The 26,859-nt window shown below is 41.4% G+C and overlaps 1 protein-coding gene across 1 annotated transcript; it reads left to right on the top strand.

Annotated features, from left to right (window-relative positions):
- The first annotated feature begins 302 nt into the window (after positions 1–302).
- SSU72 (SSU72 homolog, RNA polymerase II CTD phosphatase) lies at positions 303–26,859 on the top strand. The gene is made up of 5 exons (XM_027443300.3): positions 303–480; positions 7,280–7,423; positions 22,742–22,881; positions 24,578–24,696; positions 25,740–26,859. Exons 1-5 carry the CDS (start codon positions 401–403, stop codon positions 25,839–25,841), a joined length of 585 nt encoding a protein of 194 aa, XP_027299101.2. The 5' UTR covers positions 303–400; the 3' UTR covers positions 25,842–26,859.

The following is a 26,859-nucleotide window of genomic DNA, read 5'->3' as shown; positions in this document are numbered from 1 at the left end:
GCAGGAAGCACAGCTCCCCATGTTTGTGCACCACACAGAACTGGAATTAAAGAGAAGAAAACAGGAGGGGCAGCAACCGAAGCGCTGCGTGTGGAACAACGCCGGGAATCACGCCGCTAACCCACACGGAGCGCTGGGGGATCCCTCCCCGTGGCTCCTTAACCCCAATCTCCGGTGTTTGAGGAGTTTAAGTGGAAACTGTGCGTGTTAAACACAACTCCGGGTCCTATAAACCGCACACCCCCCCCAACACTCCGCCATGCCCTCCTCCCTGTGGCAGCCGCCGGCCCCACCCGCTGACACGCTCGGGCCCCGCCCCCCGCCGCGCCGCGGCCGCCATTTTGTGCGAGGAGCCAGCGCCGGGGCCGGGGCCGGGCCGGGCCGAGCCGCTCTCACCACCATGCCGTCCTCTCCGCTCCGTGTGGCCGTCGTGTGCTCCAGCAACCAGAATCGCAGCATGGAGGCGCACAACATCCTCAGGTAACCGGGGCCAGCCCGCCCGCCTCCTTCCCTGCGGGCCCGAGGCCGTGTGGGGCCCGCACCGGTCGGCGCCACAGCGGAGCTCCGCGTCCCAGCGCTGCGAAACGCGGCCGGCAGCCCCCCGGGGCTCGGCGTTTTAACGCCCGACTGCCTCTTTTTAACGTTGTTTTGTTATTTTTTTTAAATAACGGGCACTGACAGGGAGCGCTTTCCCCTTTGCGGGAGCACCGAGGGTTGGTGTTGGGTTCAGGGCGTGAAGGGGTGCTGAGGCTGTGAGGGAGCCTTTATGCAGCCCTATAAGTGCTTCCAGCTTGGCTGAAGGCTGAGGGAAGACGAGGGAGGGAGGCGGTGACACGGCAGGGACCTGATCTGCCGGGAGCCGTGGGCCTGAAGCCTCCTTGGGCACCGTGCTAAAGTCTTATTTTTCGTTTAAAATCAGGCAAAGTCAGCATCCACGTGAGGTGAGGCACGTCACTAGCACAGCGAGTCAAACAACCAAGTGTAAATCGTGCTTTATGTTTTGATTAAAACAGAGGAAAAGACGTAAAAGGGCTAAATAATAGCAACATCTGGTCTGGCAGCCATCTTACTGGAAGCGTCTGGTGCAGAGAACGCCTCAACTTGGCGTCAGCCCTTACCTGAGGTGTTCCCCCAAACCCCATGGGACCAGGACGTGTTTTGAGCTGGGGTGGGGAAGGGCTGCTGCTTTTCTGCGGGTTTTCTGCTGGTAATAACCCTGGAGCAGAGTGTTAGCCAAAACCGGAGCGCTTGGGAGGTGGGGATTAAATTTACTTCTAATATCCAGCTTTTTTCTTCCTTCTCCTCTGTTTTTGCAGAATAAATAAATCACTTCCGTTGTGGCTGATGTTCGTTTTGAAAGTCTCTTCTCCCTTACGATTTTATTTAGGGAAAAAAAAAATAGTTATTTTGTAAAGGCTTGTAAGCAGCAGCATCCTGTGTCATTAGGAACAACAACTATAGCATAACTGGCAAAATAGAGCTGATGCTGTTCGAAAGATATAACTAGTCCCTGCAAGGAGAAAGATTGCTTGCCTGTAAACTTCAGAAAACAGTTTGTATTGGATCAAAACTGGTCCATTTTGCCAGGCTGTCCTGCTGTATGTTGCACTGTGCTTTGGAAAAAAACAACACGTGACCAAAAGAGGAAAAACAGTCCGGAAGAAATGTTTAAAGCGTAGAAAGTGACGTATTACAATTTCAAAGTATTTTTTTTAAGGGATTATGAAACTCCAAAGGGCACAAATGCTACAGAACCACAGGTGACTGTTTGAAAACAAAAATCTGGAGTCCAGCCATCAGTGTTGGAACATCTACGTCAGCATCCATAAACAAAGTTTTGCAATGTGTGCCTCAAGATAGTGGTAGGCTTTTTTTCTTGAAAATATTTATGCTAGGAAACGTATTGAAATAAAAATATTTTTGATGTGGTTATCACAGATTTTTTTAGTGTTTATAATGTTGTAGGTCAGGTTTCAGAATTAACTTCTCTAGTCCATTTGCTGTTCTCATGAACTACAGGTTTCATTTAAATCTTTCTTGTAAAGTATCCTCAGTAATTGTGCTTATTTCAGTCTTCAATGTAGAGACAAAAATACCTGTAAGGCAAGCTTATTTCACTTTCCAAATGCAAGGCCTACTGAATGCCTACTAAAACTTGAACTTAACTAATTCTTCTTCCTTCTACAACAAAAAGATTCTTACACAAATACCTGAATTTAAACTCCTGATGCATTTGTATATTTACATATATATTTAGCTGTCTATATAGCGCATCTAGATGAAATGATGAATAACATGGTAGGCTCTCGGACACACTCACAGTCTATCACTTCTTGCTTTTATGTTCCCTTTCAGTTGTTTATCCTGTCTAGCGCATGAAATTATGAAGTGGTTTAAGCAGAGTCTCATATTTTAATGTACTTTCATTTTATGTTATCCTGCTGTTCTATTCTTGAATGTGAGGAAAAAAATTCAGTACATATTTTGTATACTTCAGCATTCTTTTTGACTTAACCAGATAATAAGAATTACTTTTTTTTTTTCTCCTTTTAAATTGCAGTGGTTCATTCCAAAGGGCTTGCGCCACTTTGACTTGGCAACCTAAATTTCTTACTCATCCTTCCTGTGCCTGGTGTCTCCTTGCTGCCACTTGTGCCTCTGGAAGGCCAATGTTTGATTGTTCACAATACAACAAAGATATAATGACATCTAACCAGCATTATCTTGCTTCAGCACTAGTTTATTTGCTTTATAGTGTTTTTCTGTTGTTTTTTTTTTTTGTTGTTTTTTTTAACGACCAGTTTCTAAATATTTTTGTTACTGTTCTAATCTCTCAACAGAAGTCCTTGAAGCTTGTTGGTAGAATATAGCTACTATCACCAATGAGGCATTAAAGCAAAGGGAAAAGAGACAAGGCAGAGGACTATGCAGAGATGTAATCCTTCCTTAAAAGCTATCACACTGGGTTTCTCTAGGTCAGATCTTACCCATCCTACCATTCTTGCTTTTACAAACAGGACTTGCACTTAGGTCCTTTTTTAGGATACATAGATTTAGGCCCTGTCTCTCCTTGAAACATTGAAGGGGAAGGTGGAAGGGTTACACTTGCTGACAAGCCCTGTTACACAGCCACTTCAACATACCCATTCCTGTAGGGTTATTTGGTTTTTAAGAGGAAATTATCCTTTCAAATTCTTCCAGTGTTGAGCAGGTTCTCTAGCAATTTTGTATTTTCAGGCTTTTATGGTACAGACATCCTATCTCAGCCTCCTCAGTTCCTTCTCTGGTCCTGTTCTGGTAATGCAGACTTGTTGGTATTTGTGTTCCCCTTTGTTTTAGGAAACTGAGTGTGCTAAGAACTTGGGGATGTGAACGTGAGATATCTTGGTGACAATTAAAGCTTAAAAATTGAAACCCCAGTAGCCAAAGCTGAAGTTTCACGTGAAGGTTATGATTTGTATTTCAACACTGACGAAGTAAAAGAACTTAAGTTACACCCTTGCACTTTACTTAAGTAGCTCAGTCATAACTTCTCTGCTGACATCTGACAGCAGCTAACTGCTGCCAAAGGGGTATTGAAACCTGCGCTGCTTAATTTAAGAAATCTGGAATTGTCTTATTAAATCCTTAAGAAAGGAAGAAGTGTTTTTAACAGCACTTTCATCTGACAGCTTACCACTGATAAGTAAATTACACGTTGCAGTGCAATAAGTTAATATTTTGAAGATTTTTGTAATCAAAATCAGTTAACAATGCTTTCATTCCCGCTGTTTAAGTGTGTGATTTTTTTTTTTAATTGGTAGAATGGCATGAGATATTCTTGAAGTGATGTAGGAGGAGGGTACTGCTAATTATTCTCTTGCTACATGTTGTGGAAGGTTTGTATTAAAGCTAGTTTGTATTAAAACTAATTTGTCCCCTGAGAAACTTTACTGCTACTGCCTACAGTGGTGCTGCAGTTTTTTGCAATCACTTTCAGTATTTAGTATTCAAGATCACCGAGTTAGTGTATTATAATTTTCATAGAATCATAGAATATCCTGAGTTGGAAGGGACCCTTAAGGATCATCAAGTCCAACTCTTGACACCGCACAGGTCTACCCAAAAGTTCAGACCATGTGACTAAGTGCACAGTCCAATCTCTTCTTAAATTCAGACAGGCTCGGTGCAGTGACCACTTCCCTGGGGAGCCTGTTCCAGTGTGCAACCACCCTCTCTGTGAAGAACCCCCTCCTGATGTCAAGCCTAAATTTCCCCTGCCTCAGCTTAACCCCATTCCCATGGGTCCTGTTTCTTACCCTTTACTCCTTATGGTAACGATGAAGTTCATTTTTTCCGTTTTCTGGGTAGTTTTTCTAGGCTAAGGCTCTTAGATATACATTGTCTCATAGAAAATACTCCTTGTTAAGAGGCTGTGCCACAGAAGAGCAGATATTTGACTCACTAAACTGGATCTGCCCAGCTCCTTAACAAAAGCAGGCTCTGTTGACCAGTCCCGTCCCCCACTGCTGCAAGGAGTCTGGTGAAACATCTTCCAAGTATTTCCTCACAGTACACCTGATGCATAACTCACGTAAAACTCTACCTTGGCAGCTGCTGATGTCAAAGCATGAAATTTCCCCAGGTGAGGCGTGCGTGCCAACTGCTCAAGGAAGTCCTTTTCAGTGGGTCATGGGCGTCAAACCACAAATTTTTGGTGTGTGAAACTGCAGCAAACACTTCTGTGTTGAGCTATGTGAAATTACACAGACCTTGGGGATGTTTCTCACAGCTGGAGGTGGGCTTTCTAAGGTGTGTGACCTAACCAGACCTATTTCAGAGAATAAAACTAAAGTTAAAAAAAAAAAAAAAAATTAGGAGGAAAGCATAGAAGAAAATACTTTTTCCGTTGTAGCATTACTGCTTTGTGGGAGAGGAAGAAAGAAGATGGGAAGTGTGAGGTGCTGAAGTTCGCTATTTTTCATGAGGTGTTCCCAAACTACTTTGCCAAAATAGCTTCAAGTGGTAGACATTAGGCAGGGAAGAAGAAGGATGAGATATCTGGAAAATGAAACTGAAAAAATGAATAATTTAGGCACTGCAGTTTTGTCCATAAGTGTTAGGACTCCTTGTGCCCAGCAGAGGCAGTAGAGTAAAAACTCAGGGCTGGAAGGATGGCAGGGAAAATAAACACGAATGCAGTTATGAGTCAGTTTTGTGGAAGGAATTGTACTTTAAGACAAACAAGCAATTTGAATGGGTGTCTCCTACTGGATTCTCCTGCTATCTTGTGTGCGAAGACCAAGGAGTTAAGGTGTGAGTTGGCATTTGCTCAAAATGGGTACCTGGGACCCTTGCAGTGGCTCGCAGCCTTCTGGTCGCTCTTCTCCCAAGGCTGCAGATGTCTTGGCTTTCTTTAATTCAGACTCAGATAAATCATTGAAGATGCAGGTGTGGGCACTTTTTTAAAACAAAACAACAAAAAAACATAATCCACGGTCATGACATGTTTCAGGAGCTGTACTATAACTCTCAAGTCAAATATTTCAGCTTTCTGGCTAATAGTGACTGTTTTACCATGTGTAGCTTTGACCATTAGACCACCAGAAATCAATCTACTCTGGGTTAGCTGACAAAATGTATTGCAATCCTTATTAAGGATTTACTGAAATTCAATCCAGTGTATTTAGGTTAACTAGAAAAAAACAAAGGTGTTGCCCCTGAAGACAAACAGGTTTTTGCCTCCTTTTTTAAAATTTTAATAATTAAACAAGTAGTTCTTCCCAAGAATGGGATGAAGCTATTTTGGGCTTAGCCAAAAGTTTTAGATGCAAGCTAGCAGAGTGTGTGTTCCGCTTCTGTAAAAGTAATTGCACAGCAAGATTTTTTCAACCCACTTGAAGGAAATGCCAAGCACCGAAATGCTTGTACTGTGCTAGTTAAAGCACAGCAGAGGTTTGGCAACGTAATGTGGGGAATCAAATAGTTAACCCAGCAACTTGAGCAGAATAAGTGATGACCAGTTGGTATTGTTACTTCCTTATATCAAGACAAAAATGTCTCTGCATGTATTGTATTGCCCAAGAGTGAACACAACACGTTACAGATCCAAAATATCTGAAAGCACAACAGAAACCCAATGTCTGAAGCACTGCATACAATAATTCTAAAAAAAAATTATATAAAATGTAGGCAGCCTTTCAGAACCTGTTCACGAGTCTTAATTGTAACTGCAAGGAAATGTGTGCTCTGGGTTTCTGCCCCAAGGTTTTCCACTAACAAGTGAGGATTTTCTCAAGCAAGACTTGCCTGGTGAATCTCATGACACAGATAACATTGTTGTCTGCATCACATTTCCTCCAGTAGAAGAAGTAGAAAAACACTTTTGGAAGAAAATTTTCCTTCAGATGAGACAGAACTGAAAATAAGTTGTTCTGGAAATCTAATCTGACTTTTTTTTTTTTTTTCTTTCCTTGATTATTTATTTCTCCTTGCACTTTGCACTGATTCTGTGCTATGCTAGTGGAACGCTCTTAGGTCCCTTTTCTTTCCTGTGCTATGAAACAACTAGCAGGTTATAGAGAAGTTGGCAGTGAGTTGGAGTCTGCTTTGTCATGCACTAAAGCAGTACCCCTCAAGTCCATGCCAGTCGCCTTTCTCCATGTTCAGATGATCAAGTTCTGAAAAAGAACAAAAGGGATGGTTGTCAGTATAGATATGCCTGGGATGTCTTTTCTCTCGGTATTAGGTAAATCGCAGGTCTTTCAAAGCGTGTTTGGTGACCCCCTCAGAGTGAAGTTTTAACTATATTTGTTTGACTTTGTTAAAAACCTTCAAGATATGTGAGGGCTCTATTCCTTTTGGCTATAATCTCATAGGATTATTTCTTTTTTGTGATGGTCTGAGGCCCAGTGGCTTTGCCTCTCTTTTTTAATGTGCATCTTTGGGGAGGAGGAAAGGAGAAAAAGCTTGAAAATCATTGCATCATTCCTGTTAGCTTTTCTGGCACTGCCAGGTACCAGAAAACTCTGTGTGATACTGGTTACCTGGTGTCAGAGGGAGGTTTTTTTTTTTTGTGTGTGTGAAAGTTACGTGGGTTAAAAGCTGTGTGCTGCTGCTCTACAAATTTCTGTCTGCGACTCTTCTGCACTGTAAATCTAAGAACGTTGTAACCTTAGTTTAACTGTTAATTGAAAGATATATTTGGACTGTTTGGTTGTGATTTGTCTGATTGCATTTCATTGTTTAAAATCCATCCAGTCTAATTGCCTCTTCTCTCCCCTTCCCCACTGTCTTTCAGCAAACGAGGATTCAGTGTCCGATCCTTTGGAACAGGGACTCACGTGAAACTGCCAGGACCAGCACCGGACAAGCCAAATGTTTATGATTTCAAAACAACATATGATCAGATGTACAATGATCTGCTTAGGAAAGACAAAGAACTGTATCCCTGTGGCATGGCCTTTTTAAAAAAATCCAATGTGGTTCTCCTTGAAAGGTGTAATTCATTATTTGGCATTATGCATTAGGAACACATAGTTGCTTGACTGGCAAACTTAAAACGTTTTAAGTTCACAGCAGGTCTTTTATTTACAAAGGGCCTCTAATGCTCCCTTGTAAATTGCTATTGAGTTACAATGCACGCATTCAGAATGCTCCTTTGTAGTCTGTTAACACATTTACCTCTTGATTGAAAGCACATTAATCCTATCACAAATTGTCCGTTAACCTCTACTGCACTGTGGATCCTACTTTCCCAGTGCAAAGACTGTTCCTGATAACGGATATGACAACAGCTGCCACCTCAAGATTAAAATTGTATTTAGCTCAGACAAACTGACAGGTAAGGCTTACAGTATACTTTCTCTGGGAGAGAGGATACCTTTCATTAAAGAACTCACTCTTCTCACTGAGAGCTTCTTGATACCTGATTTGAGCAGTGCACCAAAAAAATGTGCATAGTATATTTTAAAGGAAGGACATAGGAAAGCACAATAACAGAATTAATCCTGGAGAGCAGAGGTGATCACAGTTATGCACACTACTTAGCTCAACATCATTCATGATTCTGCATGATTTTAGAACATCTGTATTTAAGGTTGATTTTTCATTCTTTAAGAAAACCCACTTTTTTTTTTTTTGAAAAATCAGGGAACTCGTTCTAGATACTTCTTTCTCAGGAAGGGATCTGATTTTTTTTTTCCTTTTTAAATGTTAAATGCGAAAGACAGAATTTACCCTAAAAAAGATACTCAGTATATAATTCAGTAAGAATTTCTTCTTAAAAATAGAGAACCCTTTAAAATGAAGTATCCCAGAAATGAGTCATAATTTGTAACAGAGCAGTTTTTGCACTCTTTAGTGGCAGATTTTTCATAATAGAGGTGATGGGCATGCAAACATCACCTGCTGTAGGGGGTGGGGACCTGCTCTTCCGAAGGGCTTTGGGTGTAATTGCTGGGGGAAACAAGACAATTTGTTGTTCATATGATTTAGCTTGTCCCGTTCCCTAGCCGTGCATTCATCAGCTCAGTGGAGATGACTGTCACCTAGAGCTGCTCCACATGTTTGGAAAGTATCTTGGTGAGAACTGTCAGCTTGTTCCCATATTCCAGTGATGGGACACATCCAGTGCAGCCTCAGCTGGAGAGATTTCCTTCCTCCAGTTCTGTAGGCCAGCAGGGATCCAATGCATTTTGGAAACCAGATACTCAGTGAAGTTGTGGCTGCAAGTGACTTGGCACATTTTCTGTTGACCAGCCAAGGAAATGATCTCGTTTCAGAAGGCTTTAGTCTCAACCAGAAACGAGCTTCTGCAGTGATGGACGTCAATGAGAGCAAGGTAAAAAATGAGTTAGAGTGAAAAGTAGTCGCTCGAAAAAAGGAGGGAGAGCAGAACTATCAAAAACACCCTGCAGAACCCAAAAGCACCTGCATTGCTGTTAATTAGAGAAATACAGAGCACAGGCTCACATACCTTGAAGGCGTATGGTGAATTTCAGAAGCGCAGGGATAAGGGACTGATGGAGCCAGGAAGACATCCACACTCAGTTGAATACCCACAGTGGTGGTTACAGTACGTACAAAATGAAAGCAGTCCAGAGCAGTTTAAGTTTAGTAGCTAAAACAAGTATCCCCTTCCACCCTTGCATTTTTAGAACATTGCATTTAAGTTCCCTGAGCCCTAATAGAGGGCTGCAACAAAACTACTTAAAGCTGTTCTGAGTGTAGGTTTTGGGTGCTTCTTAAAAATACTACTTTTCTTCCTGGGAGAACAGTAGAGGGTTCTGCTACTAATGTGAGACAGGGCCAGTGTCTGGGGTAGCCCTGTAGGATTATGTGTGGGTAGTATTGTTACAGTACCTTGAATTCACATGTGCAAATGGACATCTCAAAAATAGGCCAGTATAATTACTTGCCACATATACAGCCATGTGAAAGGATTTAAGGACTTGGCTCTAATTATATAATTGTGACTTGAGAGACCAAAAAAAAAAAAAAAAAGAAAATTGGTGAGTTTGCAATCAAGTGAAATCAGTAAGATGAAATTTTTCAAAAAGCCATATTACAAAAGCAATTGCTGTTGCATGTTTGCCCAGGGATAGGAACTGTTCAAATAGAAACTTGACCAAAATTTGACAGCAGCCGCTCCCAAATTCTTTATCAATATTAACTAACTCCATGATTGACTGTTTCTTTCCTTTTCTCAACACTGACTTATCTGTGACCCTTAGATGGAAGAAACCTAGTTATTTCCAAAGATATATATTTATTTTTAATTAGGATTTCTGGGCAGCATACCTCTGCTTCACAACTGTGGCCTGCTACTCAGTTTCCTACTTTTTTTCTTCTTGTCTTTTGATTTAACCTGCTTGCTAAATATGTAGATAGGATTCCAGTTTTAGCTCCTTAGTTATGTGATATCAAATTAGGAGAAAAAAATAGGATCAAGACAGTACTAAAGGCTTGCTTCAGGCAGAAAAGAAGATGTTTCAGAAATGAACAAAAGCTGGGTTGGTGCATCTTAGTTAAAGGTACAAGCATTGTCTTCTGAGAAAAATAATAGTGATATTGTGATTGACTGAGATATAATTTTTCTTTTTTTAACTCTATAGGCTGGATAGCCATGCTTTTTTGTGTGCTTTGCTGATGTGTTTTCCGTTCCGTTTATCGTACCCATCCCATTCAGAACAAGAGGAAATAATTTGTATTGTCATACAAACCACTTTGTCAGCAAGTATTTATGGCATTGTGGTCTCCCTGTGGCTGACCCTTATCCCTGGTTTATTCCACAGTTCTTCATCTGTCTTGCTCTCTGCTATCTTAATGGGTAAGATGCGTTGTGCTAGAATGTCAGTAGAGGAAAATGTGGAGGCTTTGGAGTAAGCATGGGCAGTCCTGAATGGGGGGGAAAAATCAGAAAAACTCTGAAGCGGTTTCTAGCACGGATGAGATCTTCACAGGGTTCAGATGGACAAAGCTGAAATACTGATTTCCTGACAGAAGAGGAGGAAGACCAACAGAAGGGTATTCCTGAACTCAGTCGGTGTCTCTGTAGGACTGTACAGGAGCAGGGTTCTGTGCCTTGCCCAAAATGTTTCAGTCCCACTTGAGATGCTATCTCCTGTGCCTTTGAAGAGGAATAAACAAAGAAGGAGGACCGTGACTAGCTGACAAGAGGGGCATCCGGGAGCGGTGAGGATATACTGAGCAATATTTTTTTTCTCTGGGGTGTGGCAATGAAGTAAGATCCTGACTAAAGTCTTAGTCAGACGTTACCAGGCTTTTCCTGCAGGAAAAACCGGATCTTCTCTCTTGGAGTGAAATACAGCTTCACAGGACAGTGTTGTAGTACTGAAAGTCATCTTCTCTGGGAGGTTTCTTCTCTCCCTTAATGCCAGTACTGAAAGAAGGGAAGCAGTTCTCTAAGTATGCAGCCAGTCCAGGCTGCCTTTTCCCAGTTAGGTGTGGCATATCATGCTCAGGAAGATAACAGAGTCCATTCGTTACAGCCTTGAACTTAGCTCTTTAGAATTTCTGCATTTGCCTAGTCAGGTTCTGGAGAATTCTTGTTCTTGAGATTATTATTTTTTTTAATACTTGGAAAAGTCTTATTTTGTCTGGTAATAGTCTGGTTTTTAGTGATTCAATGGCTGCATGCTGTACATCCATTATTATTAGGGTATTAATTTCAGCCACGCACAAGTGGGAAGTTTGTAGCTTGAAAAATAGCTGGAGGACCTGTGCATCAGCATTGGCAGGGTTAACAAGCTCTATGTGGGAAGGTAGAGCTCAGGGAGGGCTTAGTTTGGGATTGGGGTTGGTCTTCAGCTTCCCCCAGTGTACTTGACAAGGGGCTTGTTGGAAACACTGTGGATCCTTCCTGTGAGTTGTAGCAGGAGCTTCAGAGTAAATCATAAAAAGCCCCTTAGGTTTCAGTAGTCTGTAAAGTTTTTTTTTAAATGCTCTTTGTGCATTAATTGTACGTTAGTTGGGATGCACAGTTCACACCTTCAGATGTACGTGCCTTAAGGAGAACAGCAGGAATCAGCAAAATGTAGAAGCTGCCTAAAGGAATTACAGGCATCAGCTGTAACTATGCTGCAAGAGAGCCAGTGCAGAGGTTTGGCATTGTAAAGCTTAAACATCTTGGGCACTTGCTGCATGGAAGCAGCTACTTAAGAAATTCAAAGCAAACTGATTTTTGTACAACAGGAACATATTGCTGAGTTGTAAAGGTGGAATAGCACTAAAACAAACCTGTAGAAGCAAAGGGCAAATTATCATGGATTTAAGGGGTAAGTTTAAGAGTTTGGGTGATCTTGCAGAACACTAGCTGCATGTTCTTGGACGGTGATGGATGGCTGATGCACTTAAAAGTTGCTGCTCTTCCTTACCTAAGATAGCTTGATTTCCTTCTTGCACCCTGAAAAGCAAAACTAGTTCTTGTTTTTAAACATGTAAATAATCTTGCAATTCAAATGGTACATGGCTATCAAATAGTTGATATCCCATGAAGTTCTGAATGTATTCCTATCTTTAATTTCTTTCATTTTTAGAGCTCAAATTAATGTCTGCTTTTTCAGGGAAAAAAGCATAAGCTGGGAATAGATGATTGTAGTGCAGCGGTACCAGGAATAAGATCCTTCTTGTATGAAATGAGGTCATAGCACTTTGCCTGTTGGTTTTCTCATTAACAAAGCAAGTAGAACCAGATTATAGCTGCCATAAGAAATTTGCAATGAAAATGAAAGGTGCAGCACGGAATGGCAAAGGAGGCAGTAATTTTCCTTTTCCAATATGTCATCAAAATCAGTTTCAGGTCTTACTGCTTGGGTTGTCATTTGTGGAAAAGATTTAGGACTTTGTAAATTCTGTTCCTCCTGTTTTCTGGTTTATAGCCAAGCTGTATTTTCCAGCCTTGCTGTTAATGCTCTGGTGTTGTGTGGTGAAGAGCCGTGATTCTGATGCCCAGAGCATTCATGGCCTGAAGAAGTGGAGAAAAGTTGCTGGAAGAAAAGCTGCTGGTCACAGGAAGAGCTTGCTCTAAAGCTTGTCCATTCTCTCTTGAATATTGCTTGTTTGTTGCAGAGACTTCTGCCACTTAGAGCAAAGCTCTAGAATCCGTAATTGAGCAATAATTCCTGGTATTTCTGGATCAATGAACTGTCCTAATTTATGGAGAATTTATAATGGCACCGCTTTTTGGAGGCTGTACAAAGCAACCTTGAGTTGCTTAATGGGGGAAGTTACCATGGGCACGCAGGAGGACTCTTGAGCTCTGCATCATGCTTGTTGAGGCCACACATAGCTCACCTGTGCTGATTCCTTTTTTCAAGAGTATCTTAATTTCCATTTCAGGTAAGCTCTTCACCCCTGTATTTCTTTTCTGTTTTCATTTGGTTTTCTTCCTGGATTTGGAGCTGATAAACAGCTGTCAGCTGCCGTTCTGAACTGGATTCCTGTGGTCAGTGGGCTAGCTGCTGTATGGCTGAAATCATGGCCTGTTGCATGGCAAGCCTCTCAACAAGTGTAAGTCTCATTTTCTTTCTTAACATCCTTCAAAGTACTTTTAGTACAAAATACTTAGTGAAACGGAAAGGATGAGGATGAAGAGCAGTGCTTAAGCTGGGTTTGAAGAATCTAAGAGGCGTTTCTGCAGCTCTGTACCCTTTTGACCGTAAGCTGAACTCCCTTATTCTCCACGAAGGATCTTAAGACAAAAACACAAAATCACAAACCTTTGAAGGGCAGCAGTTTTCAGTATTGCTTAGTTTGGCTTCTGAAGAAACTGCTGTTAATTTTGGTTTCATCCACATCAAAAAGGAAATATTATTTGAAACTATTATACATGCAAACAATCTAAATACTTGTTTAGATATACTTCCCTCTGTATTTGAAGTTCTAGGACATAGGAGAAACGATGGATACCAGTCTAATAGGAAACATTTCTCAGCACATAAAACTTCCTCTGCCTGTCTTCTAGCTAGAATCTTCAGGTTTATTTCCTTATCCAGTGTTAGTTCTGAACAGATCATCCAAAGCATCCTGGCTGAGGCTGATGAGTGTTTCAAAATCCATATAGCATTTGAGTCATTTTCCTTGACAGTTTCAGTCATAATGTATGAGCTCTGCTAATGAATGCAAGCATTTTAAGTCTGTTGAGCGTTCTTGGAAGTAAAGGTGAGATTTGAATCTGAGATACCACGTCTTTGGATGGACGTGAAAACCAGAGCTACTTGAAGGTGTAGGTCCCTACCACCTGCTGGCCTCCTGAGCGCACCGTGCATGACTGGCATCACTTAGATATGATTTGCCCCATAAGCAGATGGAATTTTTCTCCCGGTGTGCTGGCCCTGCTACTTTTGATACCAAATAGGAATGCAGCAAGGCATTCGTATTGTTTGCTCTTCCTATGGCCAGTGTCTTAGCACAGGCTTTCTTTGTTCTTAACTCCCTACAAAGATGGTAGTCTTATTGTTCTTTAAACTTAGCCACGGATAAAAAGTTGCCGCTTCTGCTCTTGGGCACTGGCTTAAATCCCACTCAGTCCTTTTACTCTGTGTAGTTGATGAACCTTACCAGCTGCCTGCCCAGAAAAAACAGCATAGCTTTGCTTGGTCCTAACTACTCGGCTTTTTCATCCAGGACAGAAGTGATGGCAGGCTGCTGTTTCCTGACTAGAAGAAGTTATTTCAGATGAACGCAGCGCTTACTGTAGATGTAAGGAATGCTTATACAGTCTTTGTTCTTCATACTGCTTCCAGAACAATCTCCATCTTCAGGGGAGTGCCTGTAACTTCTTCAACCAGTGGTAGTAGATGCAAGACAGTAGAATTCCTGTACCTGACTTGTGGGATGTTCGTGGCATTCGTCTTGGATATGTGGACAGATAGTTAAAATATTCTTCAGAAGAACTGAAGGCATATTTCCATTGCTCTGTCTTCAGTGTAGAACAAAATTTGCAAACAAGTTAGTCCCCGTTCTTGCTCTTTACTCTTACCTTGTGTAACTAAAGGTGTGGACGACTTTGCCAGAGCATTTTATCTTGCAGGGTTTTCTGCTTAATCTTAGCGTCTGCCACCTCTTCAGATGGTAGAGCCTCTAAGTGTACCTCACATCTATTTCCATTTAGGCAAAGTTAGCGTTCTCTTTCCAGCATGGGTTATTAATCTAGCCCCAAGTTTAGCAGCTTTGTCTAGTTGAATCACAGCTTTTACCTTTGCTGAACCACCGAGAAACTTGGAGCCAACCCAACAGCTGAAGTTACAGAAGAGGGGGGAAGAAAAGCTCAGTCCTAGCGTTGTTGCTGCCCAGTGACAGAATTGGCAGCGTGAATCCCTTGGGAATCTGGTGTGAGAACAGACTTGAGGACTTACTGCAAGGAGTGTTTCTCCAAGGAACACAAGCTGTGTGTGTGTGAGCTTTGCAAAACCAGTTGTTGTTAATCAGGCTGTGGATCAACCACGTTCCCCTGTACTTCAGTGTCCTCTTGGCAATGTTGTGCCAGGGAACCCCCACTGTGGATCTCATCTGGCATGTTCCTTGTTCTGCGTGCTGCTGTTTAAAAGTGGCCCTGCTGTCCTTATGAATACATTCTTGGCTTTCCCAAATAAGTGAAGCAAAATAGTTTAATTTACATAAGATTTGCAGTATTTGTTTTGCTTTATCTGAGTTCCAACTATAACTCTAGTTGAAAATTAACTTTGAATTCTACAGTATGGAGTAGTATAACAATGGAAACTAATTTGAGAACAGTTGTTGCAGCCCCTCTTTCTCTGAGACATGCACTGGAATAACTGATATTTTTCTCACAAATCTTTTTGCCTGTACAGCTACTTCAGTATACTTCCTGCTTTGCCACGTCTCCTGATGTTCATCTTTTGAAATCTGGCACTTGTTTCTAAGCCTGAGAGGAGCATCCAAAGGAACGTGCAATACTTAGTACCCTCTGGTATTTTTCTTTAGCTTGCCTGCTGGTCCTGCTGTTGGTTTCTGTAATCCTTTGTTACCTGTCCCTGCCACCTGGTGGACCTGCTAGCAGTTTGAGGTATCTTGCTGAGGTGACAGACACTCTTCTAAATTCTTTCAATTGAAATTAACCTCCACGTGGAATACACATGGAATGCAGTACGTAGCCAAGTGTTTGGCATGATCAAAAATGCCACATCTTTGAAGTCATCTTGTGTTCTGTCTTTGATATTCTTGTCTTTCTGATAGTCCCCCCAGTATGTCTATCATATCCCTCCTCCAGCTCTTTGGACTTTACCTTTGCTTCCTTCCTTTTCCCTTTCGACAGCTTATTTCTGTCCAGTTTCATCCTCAAATGAAGTTTCAGCTTTTCAGCACTGACAAGTCACTGTCTGGCACTTGAGCTGTAGGCTAAACTAAAGATCTTGGCTTCTCTCAGAGAAGTGTGGGCATGCAGCCCTCAGCTTTGGGGCTCGACCAGACTTAGGGAATCAGCATGCCGAGCCTGTTGGTTACGGACCAACCGCTGTGAGCTTGCTCAGCTGGATTTTATTTGTAGCTTACAGCTTATAAATGCTACGTTGTTGGCTTTAGCAGTAAAAAGCAAGTGACATTTCATATTCGGTCCTTTGCAAGTCATTCACGCAGGCACAAACATTACCAGAAATGTTACTTGACCCAACTTGGTAGTTTTGTGATATTTTAGGATGTCGTATTTTCAGCGTTAGGACTGTAAGTTACACAGTACCACAAAGGACCTGTGAACAATCTCCAATTTGTACTAAAAATGCACAGTTTTCATTCCAAATGAAAGGCAAATCATGCTCCAGATACAGAACATAGACGGTTCTTGCAGTGATAACCACAGCTGCCTGGAAAGCAGAAATCATAGCGCTGGTGCCCTTTTTAGTTTTGTATTCCCTGCAAAAGGAAGCGATACTGCAGGTGGAAGAAGGGTGGGCAGTTATTCCCCATCAGCATTTCGCCCAGCGGGATGAAGCACAAGGTATGTTCTGTTTACAATCCAGTTACTGGTAATTAAATTAAGATTATATAGAAAAAGAGACTTGCAAATTTCATTCGAGCTAGCGTTTGAGACTTACTCGGCTCCACTGCTATTTTTCACAAAGAAGAATTGCAGTGTTTGAGGATGGTGACAGCTGCATGAAAATGAATAATTGGCATGTCAGATTTGTTGAAGATGTAGAAGCTTTGGGCGTCAGCCATTACTTTAAAGATGATTTTTTCCTGAAGAGCGTGTATGCATTTTAGCAAATTGAATTTACCTAATTATGTTTAATAGATTGGTCTCTATTTTAGATGACTATCTAATTAATTTATATACTCCAAAGTTTTCAGCTTCATTTTCAGTTTCATGTAGAAGTTACGATGAAACTTCCTGAATACTTCAGTCAGTAAGAGATCAGGGTTCTTTTCATCCATACAAGGTTTTAATTTAAGTCAGTGTATTGAGCATCTCATCTCAAATAGTCATCTGCAGACGAGGTGTCTTGATGCGACCTGGTTGGTTGCCCTTATAGGGCAGATAGGGATATTCCAGAGGATTTTTTTTCATGAGGTTGGAAGAATTAAAACAGAACAACCAGGCAACAGATGCAGTGGATTCCTTTTCACTGATTATTAGGGAAGACTTTTTGCCTTGATGACCTGAGATGTAGATGTTTACTTACGACCTTCTAGACCTGCATGGTTAAATTCATCCAAGCTTCCTCTTACGGTATGAGAAATACTTCTTGAAAGTCAGTTGTCCGCTTGCAGTGATTGCCACCACAAGAACTCAGCCCTATTCAGCAACGGTAAGAAATGAAACGAGCCTTTGTCTTAAAACACCACATAATGTGCTGAAACATCTTAGTGTGAAGACCTAGGCATGACATTTAATTTTGTTGTTCGTGCTTCTTAAGAGGTGCTTGGTACCCAGGTGATAATTTACAGTTCTGAAATGCACATTCCTTGTAAACATGCAATGTAGGTGGCCTGAGATGATCATTCCTGTCTGTCCTTGTCTGAGTATCAAGCTCTGAGGCTGAACTGCTGCTGAAGTTTCCCTGCTGAATTAATAGGTCCTTCTGACTCCAGCTGGACACTGAGCTCTGCAAAACAGTTTAATGGAAGACAGAGCTCATCTGGCTGTGTCCGTCTCTGATTCAGCCCATTCTGTTCTCCTGAATTGCTCACTCAGAATATTGCGGTCTTGTTGTACCTCAAAACGAAGATGTTAAGTGGAGGCCCCATCATCATAGGTACTGGGAGGGGGGGAAGCAAAAAAACCAATTCGCCAATAATTGGATTTATTCCCATTGAAGCTGATAGCTGTTCTTGATTCTTAATGCTCTGAGAAAAGAAGCATCGATCTTGTGCTCTGGCAGATACTGAATGTGTCCACTGTTGTGCAGTGTCCCTTTTCAACCTTTAACTGTCTGATCTTTGGATTTATCAAAACTTCCTGTTTTTCCTTTGCTAATCTGTTGCTTTTTTTTTGTCAGCCTCAAGTGCAGGCTCTCTAAACACAGTCCACAGTAATTTCTGTGCAGTCTAGTTGCTTTCTGTACCCTGTATCTTGCTTTGTGCTCTAACAAGAGTATCTGTTTTCATTTAATGCAAATAAAACTTTTTTACCTTATTTTCTATAAGCTTGTTTGGTGGTTTTAAAAAAGTTGAAGCTGTAGCCAGTACTTTAAAATAACCTTATTTCTGAGGTTTCTTTCCTCTTGCTGTCCTCTTGTGGTTCTACCTGGGAAGTGTATTTAGTCACCATAAAAAATTGCTGTCTGGAAGCGATAGCAGGTCCAAGCTGGGTTAGGTGTGATGTGTGGATGGCTCTTCATATTTAATGGGGGGAGAAAATTATTGTTAAGGAAAAGTCAAATCTGATGCATTAAGTTATTTTAATGCAGATGATTCATTACTCTTTCAGGTGCTGGCAGTCCATTTAAACATTGACGTATCAGGGGAATTAATCCCAATATCTAGTTCTTCAGGGAATATGCCATATTTTATTCAGGAACTAATTTAAAGAAAATACTGTCCTGTCTACCCTGCAGAGAAGGTCCGTGACGTTTCATTGTAAAGAAGAGAATGCCTAGACTCCCTTTAATTCTTCACGGACAGACATACAAGATTTTCTAAAGACCATCTTTAGTTTCCTATCAAGTTAGCTTCCTAAATAGATCTTGGAATAACTGCATTTCTCAAAGATGCCTGTGCAGAGGAATAACTACATTATTCACATGCATAGATCTGGTGAGATAGCACTAACATCTGAATCACTTAACTACACCCCAAGTGATACTTTTGGGACTTCGTGAGCATATTCAGTGCAGCTTTAACACTTAACAAACACACAGACCAACCCTGGGAAGCCTAGTTAGGGCAGAGTGCAGTTATGGAAGAGCCTAAAGCTTTCTTTCCCCCTCACTTTCCTCTTAAGCTTCATTGTACCTGAATGCAATAACATCTAGCATCCATGGGAGAATTTTTTGCCACTGTTGTTCAACTTTAAGATGTTTTGCCCTGCTGACCTCCAGCATAGGCAGTCATCAAACAATCTTAAGGAGAAGATCTTGAAGCTACATGTGTGTATTTTTCCCCTATTTTTTAAAATGGATTTCTAACAACAGTACTTCTGAAATTATAGAGAAAAATACCTTTCAGGCTTGTAAAGGTCCAATTTCCTGAATCTTGCAGTCAGGTAACCATCAAAAACATTGCCAAACTATTCAATTGCACAAGAAACACCATCAGTAAAACTGGAAGCTGGGCATGTGTGAAGGCAGTGGGTATCTTGCAGTGTGGGAGTGGTGTATGTAACAGTGGAAAATAATATTGTCACAGGGGAATCTTCTCTTAATTTTAACCGCAGTATAGGTTTTATCAAATAGTGGAAAAATTGTAGTTTGGGAGGGTGAGAACTAGGAACTGAACTAATCATAATCAAAGTGTGAAGATAACTGTGAGACTATTAAACAAGAAAACACTTCTGCTCTCCAGGATTATCTGCTTTATTCTGTGGATGTTCTTCCGTACCCCACTTTCACTTAACAAAAGCTCCTATTCACAGCTTTTAGCAAGACTTACTCAGACTTACCAAGTGGACCTATCGAGGAATTATTTGGGAAGGACAGTACAACAGTGGAAGGTGGGAAAATAGAATCATATAGGATGGCCTGGGTTGGAAGGGACCTCACAGATCATCTAGTTTCAACCCCCCCACAAATACAGAACTAAAGGTCTACTTGCTGGAAATGTTCTTTGAATATTACTAGTAATTAAGGAAAATACCTAGTTTCTTTTCTATATTAATATATATGGTAGTGTTCCACAGCTAAAAGTACAGTTTGGGTCCTGAGTGAGCAGCTGACTGATGAACTGAGTGGGAAAGGATGGGCAGAGACCTACCCAGGGGGGTGGGAGGAGGCACTTCTGCTGACTGTGACAGGGGGATTTTAATTTTGGGTGGCAGGAACTGTGAAAGATGTAGGGAATTGTTCTAAACACGTTTTTATGTTTTGTATATATACTCATCAATACATTATTATGGGATATCCTAAAGGAAATGGAGGGAACACCATAGAGGTAGTGGGGTCTAGCCATCTGCAAGAGTGAGCAGCAATGCTCCGCATGGCAAAATGCAGCCTGCGTTGCAACATCTTTATATCAAATTTTTCTAGTTTTCTATGAGTGATTTGTTACATACAAATCTATAAATTTAATTTGTGGATCCATTAGCATAGTTATTCCAATAAAGTTAGTGTCTCAATTAGACCCATTGCAAAAAGGTGATATTTGCTGATGGTTTGCAGTAGGTGATGACCCCTTAGTTACCTAAATGTCTTTGTGTATATATATATATATATATATATATATATATATATATATATACAATGTCTTAACTTTCTGAGCACGGTAGGGGTAAGGTTGATGTGGCCAGACAACAGCACTGAAAGCCAGGAGAGTTTTGTGAGTACCTTCTGAATTAGGGACTGCTGAGAAGGGACAGCAGAGGTGCAGAGAATAGGAAGCATGGATTGAAATCTGCTGGAGTGAGATCGAAGTCTGACTTGAGCGGTTGAACATCTGGCAGTAGAGACCTTTAATAAGCTGTAATATCTCCTGAGTTCACCTGAGCTCATGATGAGAACAAATCTGGGCTAAGATTCTGCATTGAAAACAGTCCTGCAGCTCGGGGCAGCTTGCTGACGGGATGGCACGCTGGCTTTATCCAGGTGAAAAAGAGATTTTATACAACCAAGTATGAAAGCAGCCTGAATCTTAACCGCTGATTTCAATCTCCTTTTATAGGCACATAGACCCTTGAAAAGATGTAGCTGTAAGTTGGCAGCGGAAAGCTTGTGTGAAGCAGAAAGCTCAACTGTGTGGGTTTTTGGAATATGCGCAATTCTGTCTCCATGCTCAGGAAGGCTAGGGGACAGATGCCAGCAACGTTCCTCCTAGAAATGGAGGGAAAAAAAAGAACCAGGAGAAGTGTGTAGGGTGTTGTGAATTTTTCCTCCAACCGCATGATGTGGAAATGGAGATGAGAGAACCCAGAAGGGGCTTGCTGTCGAACTCCAAACCGAGCAGTGCAGCGAGATGTTTACAAGGGTTCTGAAAATGGCTGTTACACTCGTTTTCATGCTTTGCACATCACCGGAGGTCTGGCATAGCGGATTTTCTCCAAGCATGACAGACCCAAGGAGATTTTACAGGGATGCTCTGAAGATGTGGGCTCTGGTGTACACGAGCTGCTTCAGATAGCTTTGGGCTATAAAGCTCAGTTCTTTAGTTACACGGGGAGAAGTCTTTTGGGAAGGAAGGATGGTAAAAGGTTTGGGAGAGCCCTGAAAAAAAGACACAGTACAAGTCAGTTGACTGACTGATAGTGTTGCTTATATATATATTTGTGATGAAGTATCATTCAATTTGTAATTCAAAATGGAAATTTTCTGCAGTCGAGCAGCTAGTGGGATGCTGCAGCTACATGAGAACTGAATATTTTTCCCATATAAGGTCTCTTACTTGGGTAGAAAGAATTTAGATTTTAATATAGCTTAAAAACTTAGAGTTAAAAGTTCTGGAGGCTGTTGGCTTGAACGCTCTTCAAGAACACCTTGGAGCACGTAGATGAGCGGGCATAGACCTGAGCAAGAGAACTGGGGATACTGGGGGCAACTGGAAAAAGGTAGACAGAACGTTGCCAGCCTCTTGGTACAAGATCAGGACTGTACTGTGAAAAGAATGAAGACAACCTGCCAAGTGTGTGACCTTTTCAAAATGGAATTAAGCCAAGATGGTACCTTACATACTATTAATGATGGATTTTTTTTTTCTGCTCAGAATCCTTCTGTTATCTCAAGAAATTATAGACTGTTACCCTTACTGCTATTTTAATTTAAAAACATGTACTCAGATGGCTAAAAATAGCCGGTGCTTCAAAGCGAGGAAGAGATGCATCAATTTCCATGCTCTTTTAATTCAAACCTTCCCCGGTATTCCTAATCTGCCCATAAAACTGTCTTCAGGAGGAGTTTGCTATTAATGAACCGAGCAGATGTATGCGAGCGTGCTCCTGATGAAACCGTGGATCCCAGACAGCTGAGAGGACAGGGTTAGTGTGGGCAGGGGATTAGTGAAACCTGTCTGAAAGGGGGATGTGGGCTGTAAATTTGGGTCTCAAAGCTACTGTACCGGCGTAAATTGAGCTACCAAGCAGCGTAACGGATCTGTTTCACCCGGTGACTGAAGTGCTGGCAGCAGTAACGTCAGTGGTTTTCTTCACTCCTGTTTCTGTCTGGGGATATTATACAGGAGTGGTGCCCCACTGCTTTATTTAATTTCCTTTGGAGGCTCAGTTGTATAAACCTGAGGTCAGGTTGCAGCTTCATGCAGGCACCAGGAGCCCCATCTAACTTCCAGGACAGGGGGCAGTGACGCAGGTGGATGCAGGGCACTTAGCAAACAGGACGTCTGTGTGCTCTAAGCATTATGGATAGAAAAGCAGTTACCCAAGGGAAGTTGTCCTTCGGAGGAACCCAGACCCGATGAGGGCCTTTTAAAGCTTTCTCTGCCATTGTACTAATGACAGTGAGATGTTTGAAAGCCAGTAGTTGCCTGAATTGTCCTTCTGGGGGTCAAACAGGAATCTGTTCAGTGGTCATTGATCTTTGTATTTGCAAACAGCTTTTAAAGATACGGTAATAGTTTAACTTGTATTGGTGATTTGCTCGGAAACGTGACTTTTCTTAAAGATACTTAACTCAAGCAACTTCAGATACACACAGAATGGGATTTTACATATGTTGGACAGAAATAAGAGAATCAAGCCACGACCAGAGAGATTCCAGAACTGCAAAGACATTTTTGATTTGATTCTAACGTGTGAAGAAAGAGTCTATGATCAAGTAGTAGAAGGTAAGGACCTCGAGCTGATAAATTTGAGTTCTTCTCTACCCCACACACCCATATCCCCAAAGACCTTCACAGACCTGGCAACGGCTCTGGCTGCTGTTGCTGGAGCACCAGCAGGGAGAGGAGCTCCCAGTGCATTGACATGGGCTGTACGTAGCAGAGGAGTGCCAGCTGAGTACATATTTCTCAAAGATGCTAGCTCTGGCAGCTACGCAGGATGTGTAGGTATAGCAATTTGAAATTGCTATAACAAGCATTTGGAGAAACTCAAGTACATGTTTGCTTTTTTTTATTATTATTTTTTTTTACCACTGTGGGTTGATGGAGAACCAGCCTAAGCTGTCTTCTCTATGCAGCTTCCCTTCCCTTAGGAATACTTCCTGTGCCCTACCAAGCAGTTTGCCCATAATAAATACTTCCTATGAAGCTGGAGAAGCTATTCTTGAACATGATTAGCTCTCTGCTAACATGCTACAGCTTGGCCCTTAAATGAGTCAGTGAGATACGCCAGAATCTCCTGTTGTGCATTGGCTGTTCTGCATGGTCACAAATAACGCCTGGCAAGCTGATGGGAGCTCACAGAGTCATGGGGTTTCAGTTCCTGGGCTGGCACCCTGCTGCTGGAAATGCTGGATGCAGGCTTATGTGAGATTTGGGGTGTTTCCTGTACATTCAGAGACCAGCAAACAGCATTATATACATAATGTAAAAGCCCACTGCTTACCTGTTCAGTTCTCAGTGGTCACGTTACACGCACAAACGTTTGAGCTTCTGCAAGCTGAGCAATTAAGGAGCAATTAAGGGCTCTGAATGTCTAACCAAAGTGTTTGAAATGTATCAGTAAGTTTTGAGAGCAGCTGCCCTGCAAGTTGAATGGATGGTTCCTCAGTCAGTTCATTGTGTTTCCCGTGGAAAACAACCTTCACCCTGTTTTAGGAGAGTGTTCTGAGTTGCAAGGATATGAGGCGAAGGGCAGCCACTTGCTAGCTTTCTGCTTGTGCCTCCTTCACATTATGATAATTGGGCAATTACAAGAAGCCTTAAAGGAAGAAAGCTTGAGTGCTACCAAATGGCGCTTGGTTAGAAAGGTGGAACTTTAAAGTGGAGTCCTCAGCAGGCTTTGCCAAGCTAAACTTGCAGAGCAGAATTAATAAAGAGCAACTCGTAGCTTAAAAAAGTGAGCGTAGTAGGAAGGTTTTGTTAGAGAGGCATAACAATAATACATGGGTGTATTAATAGGAAAAGGATGCTTTATTTTTTCCTTTTCCACCCGTAAATGGAGCAAGTTAAAGCTAGAATTTTCTAAAATAACTGGCAGTGCTTAACTTCAAGGAGTTCACCTTGCAGTGTAATTTTCAATGTTTCGATGCACAGTGCTTTCTAAAAAACAGGCAATTAAAACCCTCCAGGTGAGGAAGCCTAAAATCATTCTCGACTTTTGAAAATCTTGGGTTTTAAAGACTGCCAGCTGAAGGTGAGCAGTAACTGTTCTTGACCAAGGCTAATAAACCATCACAGCCCTTCCACAAAATTGAATTCTTTTGTTTCCCAAATCCACCTTCCCCTTCTGAAAAGAGGGACTATACTATTCAGTGGTTCTGTGAATACAAAATAATAAGCAGTTTTCTGAGGAATACTGTGTAAAACCTGATATCATTCCACCCAAAATTTCGCTGTTGTGTGTTTTGTTTCCAACTAGATTTAAATTCCAGAGAGCAGGAGACGTGTCAGCCAGTACACGTGATCAATGTGGACATTCAGGATAACCATGAGGAGGCAACCCTGGGTGCTTTCCTTATCTGTGAGCTCTGCCAGTGTGTAAGTAGAGAGGGCTCATTTGGGACCCAGCTGACTGCAGGGGACTTGGGGGTTGTTTAGCTCTCCTTAAAGGCGCTGTATAATGCAGAAATTGTTTCAAGTAAAACCCATCTCAACAGAATTAAGTTTCCAAATTCTCGTGGTTGTTTCTGGAGCCGTTGTGAAACTGGAATGGAGTTCATGATCTCCAAAGTAGACTGTGTGTGTCCAAAACTAATGAATTGTTAGCTGCCATGAAAAGCAGCATCACAAAGCACTTCACGTAAGCATTACACTTGTTGAGCCCATCCTCAAAACATTTGTTTATAGCACAAACGTCTCTTTCAAAGGCAGTTGTAATATGTGGGATTTCAACATCGGAGTTGCATTCTGAATCACGGTATACTTGAGAAGCATCCTGTGTAGGTGTATTTCATAGTACCACCCTGTTGTGTGTATGATGTGGAAAAAATCTGGTGCCTTCTGTCTTCCACCTTCAATGTTCTTGGCCCTAACCCTTGAAATAATGCTGAAATAAGCTGAGCTTAAAACAGTTGACGTAACCGTCAAGAGAACAGAAAGGCTCTGTGTCCTTTCACAACGTGCAAGCTGATTAGCTCACCTATTCCAGTGTGGCAACAGACTTTTATGTTACTCCAGACTGTGCGATCTATTCTGGTCCCGAATACTTGCATCCTTTCCAGATCCAAAAATCCTAAGAGGGTTCAAGGGACTTGAATTATAGCCATCTGTTCAGTGTGCTTGCAGCTATTCTAAAGCTTCCATTTGTTATCTAGTGAGGATGGATGTTGCCTACTCAACAAAGTACTAGTTCAGTGCCAGTTCAGTGGGTTGGAGAAGGAAGGATGTGCAGATGAACACGATGCAGAATATATGTACGTTTGGGAATGCTGGGAATCTCAATAAAACACCCAGTGCTGCACGGCTTGGTACAGCCTGCTGATTTAGGCTTCACAGTAAGCCAAAAACACTGAATCGTTACTGTTCTCTAAACTGCATCGTATCCTTGGAGTCCAGTTACTTAGTGTTTTTTTCTCTTTTAGATACAGCACACAGAAGACATGGAAAATGAAATAGATGAGCTGTTACAGGAATTCGAAGAGAAAAGTGGAAGGACTTTTCTTCATACTGTCTGCTTTTATTAAAGCACATCTGTCTCTTAGGCCTTAATTCAAATGAGAGAAGCATGTGTTTAAAGTTCTGATTATACTGTATTTTCCTGGAAAAAGAATATTGATTTTTTTTGTTGTTGTTGTTAAAGACTCCTTTTCAGTTTTTTTCTTTTTGTTTTGTTTGTTTCATTTCAGGTATTCTGTCACAGGTAGGCAGAGATACTGGCTGAATTGTACATATGAAATGATTAAAAGTATACACAAAGGCCACCTATTTAAAAATGCAAATCAAGATTTTCTTTAAATCCTACTTAAATTGTTAGAAGTGGGTTTTTAATTATAAAGAGAATGTTTCTTGAATATAAGTTTATAATGTATTTTTCCAGCTTACAAATTTATTTTATTTCAGTTGTGCTTTTTTTTTTTTTTTATTTTAATGTGACAGAATGGCTGAACTATGTGAAGATATGAATGGAACAATGAAAAATGAGTATCTGTATATTATTAGATATAAAATTGGAAGCATCCAATAAAAATAAAACCCTGCAAGTTTGTCTGTTTTCAGAATAGAAGCTAATTGTGACTGCTCTGGTGAGGTAAGACGCAAAGTATCTGAAGTAGCACAGGAATGCTCATTCATCCAACATGTCTTGGAGAGGGTGTTGACAGCAGGAAGATGCCGGTGGGAATCGAAGACTTGGACTCTGTCCCTTGTTCAGAGAGGCTGCGTATGTGGGCAACTCATAGTGATTTTTGAGCCTGTGTTGAACCAAAGTGAACTGCTTTCTCTACATGAATTAGGGCAATGCCAGTAAATCTTCTCGCATCTCAATTGCTTTGGAATTATCATACGTGAGATTGAAATAAGACCGTGAGGCTGTAACTACAGCAGTCGGGGCCCAATTGTGTGTATGTCTTCTCTAAGGAAGAGGGGGAGAAATGGCAAAGTTAATGGAAATGGTTGCAAGCTTTCTGTTAACTGAAATATCTTTTGAATGGAAATATTCTCTGCACATACAGCAATAATAAACGTGTTTGTCACAGCTCACAA

Source organism: Anas platyrhynchos, chromosome 22, assembly GCF_047663525.1.
Source record: "Anas platyrhynchos isolate ZD024472 breed Pekin duck chromosome 22, IASCAAS_PekinDuck_T2T, whole genome shotgun sequence".
Classification (NCBI taxonomy): Eukaryota; Metazoa; Chordata; class Aves; order Anseriformes; family Anatidae; genus Anas; species Anas platyrhynchos.
Note: the sequence above shows the minus strand (reverse complement) of the source record. Positions and strands in the feature narration are given on the sequence as shown.